This window comes from Seriola aureovittata, chromosome 12 (genome assembly GCF_021018895.1).
Source record: "Seriola aureovittata isolate HTS-2021-v1 ecotype China chromosome 12, ASM2101889v1, whole genome shotgun sequence".
Lineage (NCBI taxonomy): Eukaryota > Metazoa > Chordata > Actinopteri > Carangiformes > Carangidae > Seriola > Seriola aureovittata.
In genome coordinates, this window is record NC_079375.1 from 9,592,870 (window position 1) to 9,616,036 (window position 23,167).

Below are 23,167 nucleotides of genomic sequence, written 5' to 3' on the forward strand. Positions count from 1 at the left end.
CACTCCTGTTGCTGGCTTTAAACTAAGCTGTGGAAATGAAAGTGCTCTGTGGATAAGCGGCGTACTGCCATGGCGTTATGACTGTCTAGGCTGAAAGTGCAGATATGGCACTGGGGAGGGGGAAGAAGGTCAAGATAGATCAGAGAAGTTATGAACCACATAAAGAAACAATGGCAATAACCTTATTTTATTTACAGGACACAGACACACTTTTTTTATCCTTTTTTTTATTTATTTATTTATTTTTTATGGGAGGCCTTTGTGTTATGTGGAAATTTTGTTTTGTTGTTGAAAGTTTTCAGTAATCTCATTTACAAGTACGACATGGCTACTACAACAATGCATGCTTATGTTTTATATTCATCTCGTATTTATACAATGCAATAAAAACTTTAACACATTAGCTGCCACCCACTTCCATTATTTGGCATTCACAAAAGAAATACCTCATGCTTCTGTAATGGCCCTGCCAACTTACTCAACTGTTGCTGAACACAGTCATTCTCACCTCATAAACCAGCCAGCGGCAAAAAATACTTTTAACACATGTAGTACTTAGACAATGATGGGCTTTTTGCTCGGGGTCATTGTCCTAATCTTTGCCTTAATCCGCTCAATTTGAAACAGTCAAAAAAATGTTCAGTGCAGCATGTGTCTCTGCTGAAAGATGTCTTATTAGGCTGTTGTGTGAATCTGAGCGGCTGCAGAGATCGCTGTGTACTTTGGATTTTACCTCATCAAAGTTTGCACTTTGCCGCATTATAACTGTGCAGATTGTACAGATGGCGTCTCAGGAAATAGGTTAATATGGTTGGCACACAAAGGCAGCACCATATACCTGTTATGAGGAGAGACTTGTTATGAAAACATTACGTAAGCCAGGTCGTTTAGCTCGGTTGTGAAGGTCAAGCATTCGGGTTAGTTCACTTTTAGTTAAAACAAAACAAAAGTTCAAGCTGCCATTCGAAAGAGTGAGTGAAGTTTACTTGTTTTCGTTATGCATGCAGTGCAGCCAGGGGCTTATTTAAAGCAGCTATGATCAATATTTTCATGTAACAGTAGATCAAATGGCTACTTGTTTGTGAAAGACATCACTTGTAGTTATGTAGTTATGTAGTTAAGAGACTTATCACCAGACTCTGCAGTTCCCCTTAAGCTCTGCAGAAGTTTTTAGCATCTTTCAGCTCATTGTGCTTCTATGGCATCTCCAAGGTCTAACTTGTGACACTAACACACATTATTATCATGCAGACACATTGTCTTGAACAGTTTCTTAATCGGTGTTTATTTCCCCTTTGTTCAACAGACTTAACTGCACTCCCTGTGCAGGGCTCTGTCCTAAGGTGTGCATGGGTCTGAAGACTGTGGACTCTGTCACCGCTGCCCAGGCTTTGCGAGGCTGCACTGTTCTCAACGGGAGCCTGGTCATCAACCTGCGGGGAGGAAGTGAGTGTCTGCGATTTGTTTGGTAACAGATAACAGCAAAGAGAGCTGCACGTTACACACACTCAAGCAAGTCAGTCGACCAAAGAACAACGTAAAAATAAAGGCCACAACTGTGAAACCTACCAGAAAACAAGACAGTAATTCCCAAGAGGGGTATTGTGGCGTATGTAAGAAATTTGAACTATTTGAACAACAAAAAATCCATGTAGATAAAACGCAGACAATGCTAATACAGTACATTGAACTTGAACCTTAGCAATTAGACACAGAAGTTCCCATACCAAAGTAAATAAATATCAGTGCATCATTTCACAACTTTTATGCTTCTGGTATTTGAAATTGGAAAAAACAATTTACCCAAATTTGAGAGCACAGACAGTAGAGGACAGTTTGTTGCCAATGAAAAACTGTCTGAGAGCTTTTGTACCAAGTATGCTGCTGAAATCACTTTAAAGGCGTGTGTCTTTTGGTTTTCTGTAGACAACATAGCAGCTGAACTGGAGGCCAGCCTGGGCCAGCTGGAGGAGATCACTGGCTACCTGACAGTGCGACGTTCCTACGCCCTTGTGTCCCTCTCGTTTTTCCGCAAACTCCGTGTTATTCGTGGAGAGGAACAGGAAATCGGGTGAGACTCCGTCCTCTGAGCCCATCTCATCCTCGCCATTTCAGAGCCTCCTCCTGTAATTATGAGTTAAAAGCGGAAGGACTGACCTTTTCAAAATGTCTTGCTGTGGTAGCAGTTTTTGGTTAGACTTTCTCAAATCATATATGAGGCTTCATTCAGACGAGGTTCGGAGACAGTTGTAGCACAATGGGCTACACTTACAGTAGAAATGGCAAAGGATCAACATATGATGCAAATTGTAGAGGAGGCATTCTGAAATACTTTTCTACTCATGTTTCTTGAGACGCCTTTTCAAGCCAAGTGTTATATGCATCATGAAAAGTATGTTCATGTAATCCTATGTGTTCATTTCTAGAAATTACTCGTTTTATGCCCTGGACAACCAGAACCTGCGGCAGCTCTGGGATTGGTCCAAACATAAGCTCACCATCCTGCAGGGGCGCATGTTTTTCCACTACAACTCCAAACTCTGCATGTCTGAGATCCGCAAGATGGAGGAGGTCACGGGAACCAAAGAGCGGCATATTAAGAACGACATTGCCTCCAAGACCAACGGAGACCAGGCCTCATGTAAGAGCCTCAACTCCAGAGATCATTGTTGCAGGAGTTACTATGGCAACAGGAAACACAGAGTCGTCCCTGATACAGACGCAAACATAGACATAGTTATTGTCATTTCCTGTCCTTGTGTGTTTGCAGATGTCATAGTCACATAGTTTAGTAGGAACAACCAACAGAGCAAAGCTCTCACAACGGTTAAACATGGTGATATAGGATTTCTGCTATTTTTGTAAGACGTGCACCGATATGTAATTTCAGGGCCTGTAACTATCATCTCTTCAGTACCTGTTTGTTATGGCCGATACGGATATGATAACCGATTATTATTAATCTTACAAATGCAAGACGTTTAGTTTTCTAATACAACATCAACATTTAAAGCCTTCATCATCCCTAGAATAAAGAATACAATTCATTGTTCTTCTTCAGAGACAAAGACATGGGCATAATCTCGCTTTTATATGTTTCGGATGTTTCCTTTATTAAATCGACATAAGAGAGAGGGTCAGGAAAGAAAAGTTCAGGATCCGGGAACTGAGTCTGGTTGGGTCCAACTATTCAGTCTAATTAGGCAGAGTTATTAGGTAGGTTTTTGCCACAGATCTTGGGTCGGTGTGTGAATATGTCTCGTACCCAAGTGGATCAGAGTGGAGTCTTTATAAGGTCTGATTTTGTGGTGCGTCATAATAATCACAAGAGAAAAGTGTGTTTTTTGAGGCAAAGGGGAGCGTGCGAACAGAGAAGTTCAGGGAAAATGACATAAGAATCCACTCTTTTCCAACTACAGCTGCTCATAATTGATTGCATGTCTTACTGCTTCCCTTTTCAGTTGGTTAGACCACATTTTGGATTAGTTCAGATTATCCTCAGGTGAATTTTAGACTGGTTCTGACTGTCCATAGGTGCCTTGTAGTTCAGTTGCACATTAGGGTTTGGATAGGTGTTCCACTGGTCTGTTTTGAATCATAAAGATTGTACAGACCTCTGTCTAATACAAAGGTCTGTGTCTGATTAAACTGAGCCACTGACATGCACAAAGCCAGGCTAATATTTTTTTTATCAAGGGGCTTCTTATTGCTGCATGCTTGGTTTAGTTTTCAATAAGTACCTTAAAAAATATGATGAACTTGCCTCACATTTGCTTTGTTGTGTCAACCCTCAGCAAACGCGTCTGTGATCCTTCTTATCCATTCATCACATTTTTTGCAGCGTTCACGCTTTGCAGTGTCAAATGTCCAAGACACATACAGAAAGTTTTGAGCATGGAAATTCATTCTTGACCTCGGCAAAGCACATGTGGCACACTTAACTTGACTCAAAGGTCCACTTACTAGCTTTTTCTGAGCTCTTAACTGCATCTCACAGTCTGCATGAATGATTGGAACTGACTCATTTATCACATGGCCTAGGTGTGAATTGTCAGTACCAGGTGGTCATGTATAGGGCGCCTATCTGTATTCAGAAATAGTCTCTGGCGTCGGATCATTGATTGCTTTCCAGTCTCAGTGCAGGACGAAGAATTTTACCCTAAATGCTCTTGCACTATTGAATTCTTAACTCCACTCAGCTCCAACGCTTGAATTTTTATTTTGCACTACAGTTATGTAATTCTGTCCAACCACACTGAAGGCAAAGACAGATGTTCACGTGTGCACATAAAGTAAATATAGCTTTGCTTGTCTGCTGAAGACCATTTTATTTAGAATGGTGGTTAACAGTCTCTTATCTAAACCTAATCTATTAAAATTGATTGAGTAGGTGAAGGTAGGCGGCAGCTGCTCCAGGACATTGGGTTGTTAAATCAATGAAAGCAGATGTTTCTTCACTAATGTCTCCCAATAACAGCAGTTTAAAAACATCAATGATAACCTGCTTTACTTGGAACTTTTTCAGCTGTTTATTGCTTTTAATTGATATATGTCTCTTCTCAGGCGAGAACCATGTGTTGAGGTTTACCCAGATCCGAACCATGAGCGATAAAATAATGGTCAAGTGGGAACCCTTCTGGCCCCCAGACTTCAGAGACCTGCTGGGATTCATGGTGCTTTACAAAGAAGCGTAAGTTAATTTTCAGTCATCAGTCACCCACAGTCACAGTCAGACTTGGATCTCTGCCAGACAAATATTGTTTTCAGCTGCTTGAGCACTTTGTAGATAAGAAAAGTAGAAACATGCTGATCAGTTAGATCTGGTGGATAGTGATAACGTCAATTCCTGCTTCACTGACTCATTAAAAACACTTGCATAGAAACCGTGACAACACATTAACAATCTGAAAACAATCTGTCTTATTGATAAGATAAATTAATGGCAAACATCAAATTTGTTGTTTGTGTTGATTCATCAGTCGGTACAACCTTTAGTGGTGTTGCTGGTCACGCAGAGGTTTCATTGAACCTCACACACTAACGCTCTCATGATGAACAGATTAAATGCGGCAGACCCTAAAATATCTTCCTTTTTATTCCACACATTTTTCTTAATTTTGAAAACCCGGCGCTTGCAATACCCACAGTGCACTGACAGTTTGGTCAGAGACACTTTTCTAACTTCACACATACAGATTCTTTTGCCTTCAGCTCCAACCGGCTCCCTCTGGAGCCACAAAAGGCTTCATACAACTTTTTTTTCCACATGCACAGTAGTACTTCCTAAGACCAGCAAACAGTCTTTAATGTGTAAAAGGATTCCTCCTCTAAGCTACAACTTTGTAGGTATAATGTGCAGAATGGCGTGTGAATTCCTTGTATAAGTGGGTGTTTTACATTTAGCATGACCAACATGAGTCAGTCTTTCAGCTTTTGTCATGACTTGACATCTAAAAACATTAGAGCTGTCACCTTCTTAACAACTAAACTAATTGACTGTGGGCGGAAAACAACTTTGAATCTGTAATGGTCTGACCAAATTTAAAAATCAGTGTATATTCACAACTGGCCGTGCCGTTTCCTCGAGCTTGGGGGTGCTCTTAAAACACACTGTCACTCTGTTATATTGCACATCCACAGTAAACAAGGCGATTATTCTCTTTGTCTTTTGCTGGTTGGATAGGGATTGCACTGAATTAATTTCAACAAATAAGTAGTTAGTTCTCATTTGTTCAAATCTGACTTTTCGGAGTGACACCCCCACACAATGATAAATTCATCAGAAAGTGTTTTTGAATATCCTCCCTATGAACCAGCTGCATTATGAGGGACTCTCTGGCCTTAGTGATGTTTACACAGCTCTTTTCCTCTTCTGACTGGTCCAGTAAATACAATGATAAATTGCTTGAAAGCATCAAACTGAAACTCAATAGCCTTTCTCAAGTGAAATACAATTTAGGCCTACACATAACACACTTTTCATTTGGATACTCTTATTGTTTTTCCCAACACAGACCTTTTCAGAACGTAACTGAGTTTGATGGGCAGGACGCCTGCGGCTCCAACAGCTGGGTGATCGCTGACGTGGACCCTCCACGTCGAGCCTCAGAGGGGGACAAAGAGCAGTTTGAACCAGGTCATCTCATCCTGCCGCTGAAGCCGTGGACACAGTACGCCATAATGGTGAAAACCCAGCTCTCAGCCTCTGACGAGCACCAGATCCACGGAGCCAAGAGCGAGATCATCTATGTTCGCACCAATGCCACCAGTAAGACTGATTCATATTTGTGTTGTTCAATGGTTCTTCAGTAAAATAAATACAACCTTGTTGTGTTTCAAATCTCTGGACACCACCCCTCACCCCTCACCTCGTCAAACAGATATTGTGTTATGTGTGGCATTAACTCGCTCTTAAAGATCTTCAGTGTAACTTGGTGAACCCTGCAGAAACCTTGTAAAAGCACAGGTTGTGATTATGATAAGTTCCCACTATGGAAAAGGCCTGTATGAGCATACTGAGTCACTCCTATAATGAATTCTCCTCAGATTGTACAAGACTTCATTCACTTATTTTTAGGCTGATCTTGAATCCACATTTCCTGCGGTGTTACTATCATTGACTGGCGGAGTCGGTGTTGGTGTGTGTCAGTCTGGCTGCTGCCAAAATGTCCTTGGCACAAGAACAGGGAAGAGGAAGACAGATGGCACGATTCGCCTGGGGTGCCACTGACCTACAGGGCGCTACCTCGTGCAAGGTGTCTGCATCAGTTGGTCACGCAGCGATCATAAATCTCTTCCCCAGAAACTAATTGTACTCTGCCACCCACAGAGTGTGTCGTGTGCAGTTTGGGTTTGTCGTAGTCATGATGGCCCGTCTAAGTGGCTTCCTTTTACTCAATGTGCATTTCCTTCCTGATAAACAACATCAAACATGACAACCCTCACTCACGTGAAACAGGCTTCCAGCAGTCAGCCAAGGGAGGGTTGTTGTCTACCCAGCTCCGGATCCCGGACTGTGTCACTTTTAACCAGCAAACCTCGTCAGAAGGGCAAAGCTGTCATTCCAGATAAGCTGTTGCTGGTGAAACTTAGTCTGACAATGCGGTCGGACCAGTGTGTTGCACTGTCATGAAATGGGAACGACAAAATCACACTGTGACAACGAAGCTCAGGTCTCTCTGTCTCCTTAGGGTTCAATCTGACATCCCCACGCACCGCTCCTTGCTCACATCCGTTCTCCCGCTCACACACACTTTCTATAATGTACAATGTCAACATTTAAACTTATGTTCAGTCTTCTCAGAAATATATTTTTTTTTTTACTTCAGGCGAGGACATTTTCAAGAGGTTTCTTTGCCTCCCACTCAAAAATCTGATTCATATGTCAACTCAAAAGATGCCTCATCCACAGTAGGATATAAGGTGATGCCAGTCAGTGTTCAAGCCACATGTAGCAAGCAACCTTTTTTTTCTACTTTTTTATCAGCTGGCCACAGTTGATGCAAAATCAAAGATCAAAAAACACATTTAGATGTAGATTATAAACAATAAGTGGCCGGTACCAGACCCCATCCTGCTTTTGCAAATCACACAGTGACTAATGTTTGTTGTGCCTTTTGTGTTAGTGCTGTTAATCTGTGTTCACTAAGTAGAACCCAGTTAAGAACAGAAGAACATACATCACATCCTACTTTGTTTTGCAACTTGAACATACCAGTGATCTTTCAGTCATATTAATTCTTAAAATGATGTGATAGTGAAATTTTGCTCATTAAGAAAATTAACATAGATAATTTGAATTTTGTGTTTTCACAGCAAAGTTTGGAAATATACAAAATACCACAGCTGCTAAAACTACTGAAAACAAGAACTGAAACAAAAAATCTAAACCACAGTTAAACACACAAAAAAGAACTGAACTAAAACTACCAAAGCCACACTGAGAACTACGAATAAACTAAAACTGAAATACAATTATAAACCAGAAGTACCTGCAGTTTCTGAAAGTGCCTTCCAGAAATGTGCAAATCACAACCTCTATAGCAATAAACCTCTATACCTCTCTTTCTTGTGATGCCCATAGTGCAGGAAATACTAGCAAAAATCAATATTTTGTTCATTTGCCCGTCACTAACTATAGACTGGATGTAAATTGGTCAAAGTGACAGTGTTCATATTATCAATTGATCTATTATGAGGGGAATACAAACATTGAGTAATGTAATTACCAAACAGAAAAACAGGGGGAATACCCAGAGCAGACAGCTGCTGGTCAAAGGGCAACACCCTGCCAGTAAGTGTGATATGAAATGCAAATGAGATTGAAACAGCGTTTCTTCTTTGCTGTGTTTGATAAATCCCAATGATTCATTTGTAGACATTTACTAATTGGGACGTCAGTATACCAGACTTTCTACATTGATTTCATTAGATCTTGTCTCAAAGTCACTTTCATAACCTTCTTTTAGATAAGATTTGATCTTTTAACATTTACTAAATTTTTACAGGATGTTTTTAACAGTAATGGTTGTTTTCTTTGGTAAAATCATGACGATTTCAATATGAGAAATGACATTTTAAGAAAAACAGATTCATTCATTAATCTTATAATTTTTTGAACTGCTTTGCTGCACAATAAAAATTTAAACAAAATTTATACTGGCAGTATTTAAAAAAAAAAAAAAAAAGACCTTTGCTTACAGAAAATCAGCTTTTCAGGCAACAGGCTGAATATTTATATTTTTATTCATAACTTAACTTACTTTTAAATAGTTTTAATGCTTGTACCCTGTGTCTCACTCATTTCTACTTTGTTAGCTTTGTGTTTTTGTTTCACTGCTGCACAACCAGTGTTTTGGGACATACTGTATGCTTTCGGAAGTCTAATTTGCTTTCATTCATTTTTCAGGTCCACGATTCATATTGTACCATGTTATATATATATATATTGTTTCACCCCCCGTCTACCGAGTAATAAGAGTTCCTCCTTACTGAACAACTTCCTCTGTATTTCTGTGATGTGTCCCTAGAACCCTCGGTCCCGCTGGACCCCATTTCCTCGTCCAACTCTTCCTCCCAGATCATCCTCAAGTGGAAACCTCCCAATGACCCCAACGGCAACATCACTCACTACTTGGTCTTCTGCCAGCGCCAACCTGAAGCCAGCGAGCTCTACAAGTTTGACTACTGTCAGAAAGGTGAGTCTCATTGTTTGCGGTTGTCCTGTTATTGTGTCTGCTGCATTTTTAGTGGTTTTGTGTGTCTGACTGTGTCTGAGAGGAAAAAAAAGAAACAACTTTTGCCAGCTTTCCATTAGTTGAAGAGCTGTTCTCACTCGAAAGCTATTGATGACCTGAAGTTGCTCCAGTTTCCTCACAGGATGCTCTGTAATGACTTTGTGATCTCATTCACCTTGACGGGTAATTCATAGGTAGAAGATTTTATTTCGATTTTCCAAATAAATATCGACCCCCATTATATATAAATCAACACAACAAAAATCCTACAATCTTAACAACATGCATCACAACAAGCTTTTCCAGAACCAGCTAAAGACGCCTTGCTGTTTCATTAGCTTTAGGAGCCCTGGCAGGAAATTAAATGAAACATTACCACGTGATGGCAGCAAAATGTCTAAGGCACGGTGTTAATGGTGCCTCTGCAGGATGAAATATGTGCAACAGAAAAACATGACACAATTTGTGGAGCGGTTTTTATCTTTGAGTGCATTTTAATCAGAGTGATCTTCATGTAAATTGAACCATTGTTCCTAACAGAGATAGCGCTATTCTGTTCCGACTAAGCAAGAGAATCAGATGGAGGTAAGGTACAGGAATCTTTTTCGGGTGATGTTATGTAGTTTAAAATGCACAAAACGTTGTACGAAGACAATCAGGATCTTCCCCTCACTCTGGCTCGGGTTCAGGCAACGTTCAGATATTTATCTTAGTAGAGTTATTCCTGTCACAACCTGACCTGCGTCTATGCCCTGCCATCACTGCCCTTCCATATTAGCACACAACCGAGCCCAAGCTTTCCTCTTTTGAACTCCCATAACTCCCACACACCCAGAGAAATGGGAGTCTGCGGGGAGGTCATGTCACTAGTAATTCATCTCCACTACAGAGGGTGAAGACCTGGGGATGACAATGACAGACCTGCCCCTCAGGCGTGTGTGTGGATATTTGTGCATCAGACTGTGTTAATCTCAGCTGTCATCCCATTCTCTCTGATTGATTGTTTTTTTTTCCACTCTGGTTGCCATGTCTGCCTCCTTTTCACCAGGGATGAAGTTGCCATCACGGGTGCCCACTCAGGTGGACAGTGACGAGGAGCAGAAGTGGAACCAGACAGAGGAGCAGGGCCAGGGGACACGATGCTGCGCCTGCCCCAAAACCGACAAAGAGCTCAAGAAGGAGAAAGAAGACTCAGAGTATCGCAAAACCTTTGAGAATTACCTGCACAATGAAGTCTTTGAGATCAAGTAAGATAACTGACAACAGAATTGTCTTTTTAAGAATTTAACGTTAAGAAAGCTGTAGTTTTTGTGTTTTTTCATTCATGAACGTTGTCCTCTAGAGGACTGTTTTTTTAAGGTAAAGGCTTCTGTCAGGTGCATGGACAGACAGAAAAACACAAAAATAATGTTTGTAAATGCATCCAAGCACAGTCCTCAAGCAGTCTATACAACATGTTCTCCAAGCACATCGGGAAAACAAAACTGTTTAAAATTGATCCAAACGACCACAGTGGAAGACAGAGTGAAAAGCTGGCCTGTCGTTGTGAGAGACGAGATGTGATATTGTTTAAAAACGTGATAACGGCGCACACTTTCAGGCAGTCTCTCCTCGAGGAGTTTCATGGTGTTGCACTCAGTTGCTCACAATAAAAGTGAAAAATAGTTGAGTAACATAAAAAAGAGCCAGAAAGAGAATTTCAAACTCTGGTTCCTTGCTCAGTGCTACACAGCTGGTCAGGCAGCCGTGTGAAGCCAGTATGAATGTCAGATTGTCGGTTTTTCCCTGTTATTTAATTCTACGTTTTCATCCTTTTTAATTTTTTAGATTTTCTTCCTCCCTCTAAATGTCTTATGCTGTTTTTCAAACTTTGATGTCTGTTATACTTTATGTGAAGCACTCTTAACATGTCTTGCCTTGTCTAGACGCTCGAGACAGCGACGCTCTGTGATGGGCATCGCCAACCGAACGCTCCCCTTCCACACCACCGCCCCCAGCCCGCCCGAGGGCACACACATCCCCAATGACGAGGAAACCTTCGAAAGCACCAAGTCTGTGGTCACGGTCCACGCCAAAGAGTCCACTGTCATCTCCAACCTGCGGCACTTCACCAGCTACCAGATTGAGATCCATGCATGCAACCACCCGACCGACCCGGCCCGCTGCAGCATGGCAGCGTATGTCAGCGCCCGCACGATGCCTGAAGGTAAAGAGACAGTGAGAGTTTGATTCCTCTGTTGCCGTTACTAAGGAGATGGATAATATAGGTTTATGTATTAAACCCTGTCATTAAGAGGGTCCTGCCTACTTCAGCTTTTGACTGTCTGATCATTATTTATTTATCTAGTTACTTTTATTAATAGTATCGTCACAGATCTTTCCCTCTCTTGTGGAAGTGATAATCTTCAGGATTCTTATTTGTTTATTTTAGCAACATCTTTGGTTCTGAAATGTTCATTACTGATTTTTTTGCACTTTAAGCTAAACATGACACATTTTACACAAATCTCTTAAAGCTGCGGTAATCAATATTTTTATATTTACAAGGGAAAGAATGATACGTATAATGAGAAAAGTATAACTTGAAGTGAGAAACCCACCTCAGATAATTATTACTTGACTGCTACCTGACTTGCAGTTCCCCCTCAGCTCTACAGAGCATTTTCATTTGTTTCAGCTCATTGTTTTGGTTTTACAGCTCACGACTTTAACGTTCTGGTTGAATTCTCAGCTGCTCCCAGTTTATCAGCTAAAAACCAGATATTTTTCTCAGAGGTTGAGACATAGCTGAGAGAAGAGTGAATGTTGGTCTTAACATTCACCAAGGGGCCAGAAGTCGCTGGTTTCTGTCCATCCTATCAAAGCAAACCGTTTATCTTGGCACAAGTGATCCACTGCTTTACTCTAATAATTGTTTAAACTTTTCTCAGGGTTTAATCGTGAAATTGACGTCTCACTTTCATCCTAAGTGTCGATGTCTTTAGGTTCCAAATCAGCATCCCGTTTCAACCAGAATTATGTATAATTATATGATTCATGAAACCATGTGACTTTGTTCTCCGCAGACAAAGCGGATGACATCGTTGGTCCCATCAGTTACAATGTGGCAGAAAACACTGTGCACATCACATGGCTGGAACCTGTGGCCCCTAATGGTATGATCATCCTGTACGAAGTCAACTACAAGAGACTGGGAGACTCTGAGGTGAAGGAACACACATCTGCACACACATCTGTCATGCCTTTATTGTTCTAGTGTATGCAGCGTCATGTGTCGCTGGGTCACAGAGTACATGGGTTCATTTTAAGTTTACCGCTACACATAAACTCATTCTTACTCAGAAAGCACTTTTCATATTTCCCTTCCTCATTAAACACAATAGCTCGGAGCAGTAATGAAAGACAATCAAATCAAATTAAATGTATCCATCTTAAAGCTCGCCATGCAGCACAAATAAGAGAGGCAATGCTTATTACTTGACTTGTATTTAGAAGTTTGGCCTTGTGGTCTCAGTAATGTCATTTGTTTGATTACTTAAATGAAGAAGTCATTTTGTCGTTGCACCATGTTTTAGTTGCTATGGAGACTGATCTACAAAACATTTGTCCGATGCTGCAGACTGTCATTTGCTGTGGAAAACAATAATAAAAAAAAAACAACTCAAATGTTTCCACAGTGGAAATATGGAAACATGAACAATTTGAAGTATTTTAGTTTCCTCCAACATGAGTCAAAATGTTATTTTAAACACGATATTTAAAACTGGTAAATTATGAAGCAGCTGTTTGTCATGCGACATTGTATATTCTTTGTTGTCCCCTGTAGGAGCTGCACTACTGCGTGTCGAGGAACATGTACAAAGTGACCCGTGGCTGCAAGCTGAAAGTGATGCATCCTGGGAACTACACAGTGAGAATCCGGGCCACATCGCTGGCCGGGAACGGATCCTGGACCGAGCCCACGTACTTCTATGTCCAGGACGCAAGTAAGTTTCCGTCTGCCGTGAAGGCGAACCAAGCCAAGACTTGGTTTAGTAGGAAATTCCTTTGATCATTTTCATACTCTGAAAAATGTTTGTGAATAAGGAAAAGTTCTTGAATGAATGAATGAATGAATAGTCTTATTTTTCTGTCTGGCCATTTACATGACCCATCTCTCATGGAATTAAACACCGACACATTAATAAACAACAAATCAAACATTTTGCTATGGAAACCCACCAGCATCATACAGCAGAATATATTGAACTTGTACAAGAATGAATAGCCTACACATAAAGTTGCAGGACACATCCAACAATGGAAATTAAATAAACGTATACGCACAGCTTCACAAGTGTAAACATGATTTACAAATAGAAACAAACATAATCCAGACAAATTTATGTCAGTTAAAACATTATATGTCTGATTTAGATGGTCTGTAATCCATATAGATGAAAGTATAATGTTATCTATCATAAGTTGTTCTTCTGCTATTCCATGCTTTAGAAATATATTCAGAAAATGCTAAAAACATTAAGAAAAGGTATCAATTCTCCATCCTCAATTCTAATCAAATCTTATCATACTTAGTAAATTCAAGCTGTTTGTAGCTGCTATTCATTAACCTTACTATCTGACGCTTTCTTATCTACAAACTGATCAGCTGTTGACTCAGTCCTTTTAACCATTATCACACATGACGAAAAGCCTGCTACTAATTGTATTTGAAGCTCATTATGTTCACAGAGCAGCATATTGATTCTAGCTGCGGTTTAACGTGTGGGTTTCATAAGAGCTTGTTTTTGTTCTTCACCTGAAATGTGACTCATTGTCTGGGCGGTTGTGTTGAACAGGCGATCCTCTCTACGTTGTAAAGATCGTCATCGGGCCGGTCATCTGCTTTGTCCTGCTGCTGTTTGTGGCTGTGACAGGATTCGTCATGTTCAAGAAGAAGTATGCAATTATCCCATCCTGTTAAAGGCCATTTTCTTATTATTTCATAACTCGTCAACATTTTATGAAATGCTTTTTTCTTTTTCCTTTTAGTCAAACTCAAGGGCCAAGTGGTCCCATCTACACTTCTTCAAACCCAGAGTATCTCAGCGCTAATGATGGTAAGCGAAGGTTTTAAGCATTTTGATCAATAATACAGACGCTGTGTTTTCTTTTTTAACCTGAAAGTGGATTTATAGTTTTGATTTAAGCGATTATGGCACCTTGTTAAAAAATGTAACTACAGTTGGTCAGCTTTGGCGGCTTGTTTTCTCTCGCAAGTTAAAGAAAGGCTCAGTCACTTCTTCCCTCTTCCTTTAACCAGCAGAGCAAAGAACACCAAAATCACGGTTTTCTGTCACAGTGAATGAAAAATCTTTAACATGGCATTTCACACCAGTAGTCTCCAATTCAGTAAGGAGAGGAGACAAACCTTCCTCTGTGTGGACAATGTAATACGACCTGATCATGTACAATACAGGGCTCAAGTGTTACAGTGGTACCATCAGCAAAATCTGACGTTGAACTTTAAATCAAAGCTTGACAGCAATAATCCTCACCACACCCCTTGTGTCAAGTATAAATCCCCCTTCACTCAAATATGGGTTTTGCTTATTATTATTTCACTTGGACATTTAAGCTTCATTGTGCAAAATGGTGAATGTGTTTGAAAGTTTGACACTACATGTGTTGATGGAAGGGAGTTTCTCTGTGTTTTCCTAAGTGATTTTATAACATTTTAACACTAGTAATTAGTGATTATCATGAATTACATGATGTCACTGTTAACTCTCTGCTTTTTAAGCCTTTCATTTGCATTTAAGGATTCAGATCAATTCCCAGATTTCATCTTGATTTCTGGAACTTCCTTTGACGGATCAAGATTCAGAGATAGTTGATACATATAGATGTCTCCAGAAGAAACTTTATTTGGCACATGATTTGCACGTGTACATGATGAAGTCTGATTGGGTTTATTAAATAAACATTCAGTGCAGTTAGGAAAAACTTTGCTCTCTTCTATCAACGCTCATTCATTCAGTTCACATGGTCCAAAGCCAAAAATAGTTCACACAACTCTTCACACTGTAGCATCATATACCTTTAATGAGGTTTCTTATTAACATTTAATTCACTTGAAATAATGCCAGTAACCCGCTCTCTTGTGTGCCTGTGAACTCAGTCATCATAACATGTAATATGTAATGTATATGTTTCTGTACATGTGTTTGCAGTGTATGAGGAGGACGAGTGGGAGGTGGCCAGAGAGAAGATCAACATTTTGAGGGAGCTGGGTCAGGGCTCCTTTGGCATGGTCTACGAGGGCATCGCCAAGGACATCATCAAAGGCGAGCCGGACACACACGTCGCGGTGAAGACGGTGAACGAGTCGGCCAGTCTGAGGGAGAGAATCGAGTTCCTGAACGAGGCGTCGGTCATGAAGGCCTTCAGCTGCCACCATGTGGTAAGGAGAGACGACATCTTTTGCAAGAAGAATTCATATTGTACATAGAGGATAAATCATTGGAGCAATCGTCATGGTTGCATAATGTGATCGAACTATACTGAAATGAAAAACTCCTCGTCCTCGTCTCCCAGGTGCGTTTGCTGGGTGTTGTGTCCAAGGGCCAGCCCACCCTGGTGGTGATGGAGCTGATGACCCACGGAGACCTGAAGAGCTACCTGCGCTCGCTGCGACCTGATGCTGAGGTAATGAGTTTACAACAGTCAACCCTGCATCACAAAGTGTAATTTTGTTTCATGAGTTGCTGACATGAAAAATAAAACAGAATTTTCTATATGAGCAGATCGTAAATCTAAAATCTCTTCTTGTGTCCCCTAGAACAACCCCGGGCGTCCACCGCCCACTCTGAAGGAGATGATCCAAATGGCTGCTGAGATCGCAGACGGCATGGCTTACCTTAACGCCAAGAAATTTGTTCACAGGGACCTGGCAGCCAGGAACTGCATGGTAGCTCACGATCTTACCGTCAAAATAGGAGGTACGTTTTTATTAAACACAACAGAAACACAGAAGTTGATTTGGTTAAAGTCAAGACATGTGGGATTTTTACTGGACACGTCAGTCACTGTCCCGTCTGTGCAGCCCCTCAGTGGCTTCAACACCAGTGTTTAGATACTGACACTGAAATCTGTAGGAAAGTTGAATAAGACACATTCAAAGACACCAAGCCAGCGCATGTTTGACTGTAACTAACTTAATTCATAACTTTCATCTTTTCTTCCCAGACTTTGGTATGACGAGAGACATCTACGAGACAGACTACTACCGGAAAGGAGGGAAAGGCCTGCTGCCTGTCAGGTGGATGGCACCTGAGTCTCTGAAGGACGGTGTCTTCACTGCTCATTCAGACTGCTGGTCAGTGACACTTCTAACTTCAGGTTTATGTGTTGCTATAGGTGCTGTGCATAGTATGTATAGTTATGAGTGATAGTCAAGTATTACCTAAAAGTAAGAAAATGAACGTGGAGCAGCCGGATGTTTGGAAATCCGGTTTTGTTTAGCAGAAGTTTTATAATGGTTGATGTTTCTAAATCTATAAGCAGCTCCTCAGTTGCAGCTTCCTTTTTAATACAGTACCATTGTTCATACTTTACACACACATAGTAAGTGATAAGTTGATCAACACAAGAGATCTGAGTCCAGACTAGAATAACAAACAGTAAACACATTACAAATTTTAAAACGTGAGACCAGAACGCTTGTGTGCAGCTAACCGGCTTTTTCAACGTTCAACGTTGGTTGTTTACCAGCAGTGCAGCCGCCGCCTCTGCCCTTGGCCTACCTGTTCATTGCATCAAGTGTTTACAGACAGATCCACTCTTGTTAGGTGTTTAATTGGCCTGTCCTCATTCTCCCTGTGTCGCTGTTGTTGTCGTTCCTCCTCCTGTTTGCCAGGTCATTTGGGGTTGTGCTGTGGGAGATCAGCACATTGGCTGAGCAGCCGTACCAGGGCCTGTCCAATGAGCAGGTCCTTAAGTTTGTCATGGACGGAGGTTTCCTGGACCGACCGGACAACTGTGCAGACAGATTGTAAGTACAAGAGCAGGGCTACATTTGATACGGACAGAAAAAACTAGTTGTGTTGTTATATGTAAATTATTTCTAACCTGAGTCAAGTCGGTTTGTTTACATAGCCCACAATCCCAAATTTGCCTCAGAGGATCTTGTAAGTTGCACTAGAGTTGCAATAATTAGTCTATACATCAATTAGCCAATTGGCAGAAAAATTATCCTGCAATGATTTTAATAATAAATGAATCGTTTAAGCATTTTATTAATGAAAAATGCCAAACTCTCTGATTCTCTGCTTATCTCTGTTTTGACTTCTTACTGTAAACTGAACATCTGTGGGTTTTGCACTGTGGGTCGGACAAAACAAGACATTTGGAGACATTTTTCATGGTTTTCTGACGTTTTGTAGATCAAACAATTCATTGATCAATCGAGAAAATAATTGAATCTGCGATAAGAAATATAGTTAGTTTCAGACCTAATCTGTGCAACAAATAGGGAAAACAAAAGAAACCTTAGAGAGCAACATAGGGGGGAGGTCACTCTTCAGGATGGACAGATGTAATGCAGTGTCAATTCAGTCATAGTTAAAAGTGGTGTTGTACAGGATTATATTATATTATATTATTTTCTGCTCCTCTCAGCCCCAAACCCATTCATTCTTTTTGAAAATGTAAATCTTAAATTTTCATTTTAGTTTTTCTTTAATGGCAAAGTAGTTTTAATGGGCTCATTAGTTTTAAGCAAATGTTACTGAAAAACAAAGGATGTATGCATGAATAATGTAGACATCAGTATCATTTAACTGTGATCGCACTCTCCCTGTTTCTTCACCCAGACACAACCTGATGCAGATGTGCTGGCAGTACAACCCCAAGATGCGTCCCACCTTCCAGGAGATCATCGAGATGCTGCGCGAGGACCTGCATCCTTCCTTCCAGGAGGTTTCCTTCTTCTACAGCGAGGAGAACAAGCCGCCCGAAAGTGAAGATTTTGATCTGGACATGGAAAACATGGAGAGCATCCCGCTGGACCCGTCGTCCTACTCCCACAGGGAGCAGTGTTTGGACAGGGACGAGGCCTCCTCCATGGGCCTGAGGGGCAGTTACGAGGAGCACCACATCCCGTTCACACACATGAACGGGGGAAAGACCAACGGACGAATACTGGCCCTACCACGGTCCAGCCCCTCCTAACATACTATACACATCCCGTGCATACACATCGATGCTATAGATTTAAATATATTTTTGTCTTTTGTTGTCATTTTATATAGATCACACTTTTATCACACTCTCTTCAGAAGCCCCTCAGTGTAAATCTCAGGACCTTATTTTTCTCCTCAGATGCCACAAATACACACTACAGCAAGTCCACATACGGACACAAGAAGACACTTTTTTGTATTTAAGGATGAATCTCCTGCGTCTCTCTTGTTAATGATTGTAGTTTATATACTGTATATATATATTGCCAAGTTTGTGCTAGACTGGGTGGATAATGGATTCAACTGTGAAACAAACTCTTGACAAACAAGAAGGCTGCTAAACCCACTGTCCCTCCCTGAGTCCAGACTGTGTCCCTGCCCCCTACTTCAACAAAAGGGTTCATCCCTGGGTTGCTAAGTTTTGAAAAAAAAAGTGCCCTTCTATTTTGTCTGTGGCCTACATCAGTTGTCATGGAACTGTGTCTGAATCTTCGTACGCAAGTGGATGACGAACTGATGAAATGAAAGACTTTGGGAACTCTCTGTTGGATGGTCGAAGACGACCCATCCTTGAACAAACTCTTATCCACTGGAGAAGCTGGTTGAAGTGGCTTACCTCCTCACACTCTGCAGTATTCCAAAATGGCTCACAGGATAAACACAGGACTTTTGTCGGGTTATATTTTTTTAATTTATTTACCTGTCTTTCTTTTTTTTCTTTTCTTTTTTTTTCCTTTTTTGAGTTTTCACATTTACAGCTGAAGGATATTTAAACTGTTTTCAAAAACATGTTGGCGAATGAGTTCCTCAGATTGACCAATAGCTGCTTCTTTGGTATATTTTAGTGGGTATAGAAGATAAAATATATAAATATATATATATAAATATATTATTGATGTTTTTGTACATAGCTGATATGTTGTCATTCTTGAGGTATTTCCGGTCATAGAAAATGTTTTTACATGTTAGTCTCTTATGTTTATTTTTTCTAATCCAGAAAATCATACTAATTAGCTTTTTTGGACTCATGATCAACCAGCAGCACTTGGTCTTTTTGCTATGCGATGCCTGGGAGAAGCATTTGGCGTCTTCAGCTTAAGATGTCTGCCCATCATATCAAGATCAAATAAAATAGTGCTGTAAATAATGCAGCAAGGTGCATTCATGAAGAGGCTCTGGCAGTGCTTCTGTTATTTTCCAGATGGTGATGTGTTTCTTCAGTGAATACTGTGTCTCTGTGTATATAGAGGGAAGTTGGTTTTCTCTCATTGAGTAGAGCATGGAAAGGCAGGGGTTTGTTTCCAACAGATCCAGCCATCCAAAAATGTAATATACACACATTCAAGTCAGTTTACATACAAAGTAGAGCCTGGCTGATGTGGGATTTTTGAAGCCTGTCCATATTTTGATATTTGAGAGTAAAAAAGAAATACAGTTACACTATGTTTTGGGAGTTATTCCTCTTTTAAACAACCACTTAACACTACACCTTAAAAAAAAAAAAAAAAAACATTTAGCAATGATCCCTCAAATTTGGTTAAGAGTTGTGGCAGGTACGTACAAACTTTTACCAGAAATACAAATTTTAAAAATATGATAAAGAAATGTTGGATCAGACTGTAGTGTATTTGGGTTTGACAGAGAAGTGCTGTAGTGCAATGATGCCACCTACTGGACAACAATGATATGGAAACTCCCCTGGCTCATCACGAACTCTGCACTCAGTAGGCAGTTTACTGGGTGACGTATAGTGAGGATGCAGCACAAGGCGAGGCAAAGGCCAAGCTTTCCAAGGTACCAGAAGGTGACAGAGAAATTAGATTTCAGGTCCAGAAACTCTGAGAATAAATGTCCCATTCCTTTCCAAAAAAGGCTTAACATATGGACAAGACCAAAAAATGTGTGTATGAATGTTCGACACTCCCTCCAGCAGGAGTGCTGTGACCCACGTAATTTGGATTTCTGGTTGGGGGATAACAAAGAAAGCAGTTAAGCAGTTTGATCTTTGTGGAACTGAAATCTCTTTACCTCTTCCAACCATATTTACATTGAAAAAACAACCCGTTGATATTGAAGCTGGAGTACTTCATTAACTTTACTGGGACAGCCCAATACTGACTGAAAACGTATGTCCATTAAAGATATTTAGAAAGACAGGTAATCTTTAAGATAAGGTAAAGCAATGTCCTGGGGTACATTGAGGGATTTGCAGCTCGTTTCACCTGCACAGTGCAGTTCAGGTAAAGTGAGGACCACGTCTGCTATTTTATCATTGTTGGATTCATTTTAAATTTATCAAAAATTCTGCCACTTTCCATTCCTCTGGATCAACCAGCTCCGCTGCCAATATCCACACCGCTTGGAGATGTTTCACATCACCTGTTGCACTATGATACAACATGTCAGTCTGTTCCAATCATGAAATACAACCTGTATTTAGTATGTACTTGTTCAAGTGATTTAGATTCTACTGAATGGGTTAATGTCAGGACAAGTAGGTCTGTACCACTTCATATTTAAAGCCAGTCATTTCAGAGAGGCCGAAGTGAACCACCAAACCAGTCTTTGAAAGTATGGCGACTGGCTGACAAAACATTCTCAGCACAAGGTGTCCACTCAGTAAATGTCCAGGAACTTTCGACTGTATCACACAATCTTCCCCAGTAGATAGTCACTTGAGCACTTGAAGGACTCTTGGTCCATGCTTGCTTCAAGATTCAAATCGAAAGTTCAGTCTTAACATTGGAAACAGAAGTTGACAAAACATTCTTACCAAAAGGTCCACTCTTTTTACTCATGACTTCCTGACTATTGTAACCAAGCACTGTACTCAAGTACAGTTTTTTTTGGTGTTTATACTTGAGTATTTCCATTTTGTGCAATCATGTACATGTAATATTGTAGTTTTTGCTCCACTACATTTATCAGATACAGTTACTCCTTATTTTAAAAAATAAAAAGAGATCAGCATAAAACAGTGTACACAGTAATCAACATCAAAGTAATCAAAGTGAAACAGGTTTGTCATTATCAAGGCCAACCCAAGGCTGAAGCAAAATAAATGGCTGCTTAGGGCCCGAGTAGCCAACAGGGGGCATGTTTTTATGCCTTACTCTACTGACTTTTTATTCCTTACTATACTATGATGTTTTTATGACGTACTACACTGACATCTTTATACTATGACTTTTTATGCCTTACTATACTATAACCTTTTATGCTTTTTATGCATGTGGCAAGCTTGAAGTTTCTTGGCATCCACATCTACGATGATTTCTCTAAACACAACAGCGCCTTTACTTACTACGGAGCCTCAGGAAAACTCAACTGTGCCCCAAAATACTGGTGGACTTCTACCGCTGTACCACTGAGAGCATAATCATGAACTGCATCTCAGTGTGGTATGGCAACCGCTCCGCATCAGACCGTAAAGCACTCCAGTGTGGTTCCCACCATTCAGAACATTTACCATAAACGGTGCCTGGGTTAGACGAGGAACATTATTAAGGATGTCTCCCACCCTAACCATGGACTTTTCACCCTCCTTGCATCTGGCAGGCATTACAGGATCCTCTGCTCCCGCACCAGCAGGTTCAGGAAGAGCTTGTTCCCCGAGGCTGTGACCCTGCTGAACTCCACAACACCACTCCAACAGCATCATTGCACTCATTACTGCACTGTTTACAGTACTTTTATGATGATGTTATTTGCACTATTCATATTTTGCACAGACTAAACCACTTACACTTCTAATGATGTTCCATAATGACATGTAACCAACTGTACATAATTATATTTGTTTATATACTCTACATACTCTGCATATAACTAAATGTACATATACTGTTTATACTGCATAACATCACATCAAAACTCTTTATCTAACTCTGTCCACTTCTCTGTACAGATGTATTTAGATTATTTACATACCACCTCTCACTGGACATATGGTAGGATATAGCCTCACTTATGCTGTAGTACTTACTTTTTAACCTGCACATATCTGTAAATAATGCTATTTTACACTTCTGGTTAGATGCAAACTACATTTCATTGGCTTGTATCTGTACTGTGCAAAATGACAATAAAGTTGAATCTAATCTTAGTCTGAGTTTTTATATATTACTATACTATGACTTTATGAATAACTATACTGTTACTTTGACTTACTATACTATGAATTTTTATGACTTACTATATTATGAATTTTTATGCCTTTATATACTATGACGTCTTTATGCCTTACTATACTGTGACGTTTTTGTGTCTTACTATACTGTGACTTATTGTACCATACTATACCATGAACTTTTATGCCTTAGTATCCTATGACTCTTTATTTCTTACTATCATATGACGTTTTTATGTCTTGCTATAATGTGACGTTTTTGTGTCTTACTATACCATCGCTTTTTTCTGCCTTACTATACTCTGACGTTTTCATACTTTACTATACTATGATGTTTTTATGCATTAAATAGTATTTTTGTATGTGATTTTCTTCATAATTTATCATTTAATTCAACCATACATGTCTATCTTTTATATTTCCATAGACTATATAATGAACATATACTGACAAGCTTCAGGATGGATATATATATATATATATATATATATATAATATATATATATATACATATATATATATATATATACAGACATACTAAAATACATGTCTGTATTAGCCAGGCATATATATCAATATAT

The 23,167-nt window shown here is 40.1% G+C and overlaps 1 protein-coding gene across 1 annotated transcript in view; it reads left to right on the forward strand.

Annotated features, from left to right (window-relative positions):
- insra (insulin receptor a) overlaps window positions 1-19,895 on the forward strand; it is a 52,443-nt gene extending 32,548 nt beyond the window's left edge. The window contains exons 4-21 of the mRNA XM_056392098.1: window positions 1,307-1,446; window positions 1,927-2,071; window positions 2,427-2,641; window positions 4,564-4,690; window positions 6,015-6,268; window positions 9,030-9,197; window positions 10,285-10,483; window positions 11,162-11,442; window positions 12,302-12,441; window positions 13,063-13,222; window positions 14,075-14,174; window positions 14,268-14,335; window positions 15,449-15,678; window positions 15,813-15,923; window positions 16,057-16,216; window positions 16,464-16,593; window positions 17,134-17,268; window positions 18,089-19,895. Of these exons, the coding sequence (XP_056248073.1) occupies window positions 1,307-1,446; window positions 1,927-2,071; window positions 2,427-2,641; window positions 4,564-4,690; window positions 6,015-6,268; window positions 9,030-9,197; window positions 10,285-10,483; window positions 11,162-11,442; window positions 12,302-12,441; window positions 13,063-13,222; window positions 14,075-14,174; window positions 14,268-14,335; window positions 15,449-15,678; window positions 15,813-15,923; window positions 16,057-16,216; window positions 16,464-16,593; window positions 17,134-17,268; window positions 18,089-18,446 (3,121 nt within the window). The 3' untranslated portion in view covers window positions 18,447-19,895. The remainder of the gene's footprint in view (window positions 1-1,306; window positions 1,447-1,926; window positions 2,072-2,426; window positions 2,642-4,563; window positions 4,691-6,014; window positions 6,269-9,029; window positions 9,198-10,284; window positions 10,484-11,161; window positions 11,443-12,301; window positions 12,442-13,062; window positions 13,223-14,074; window positions 14,175-14,267; window positions 14,336-15,448; window positions 15,679-15,812; window positions 15,924-16,056; window positions 16,217-16,463; window positions 16,594-17,133; window positions 17,269-18,088) is intronic.
- Window positions 19,896-23,167: the final 3,272 nt, after the last annotated feature.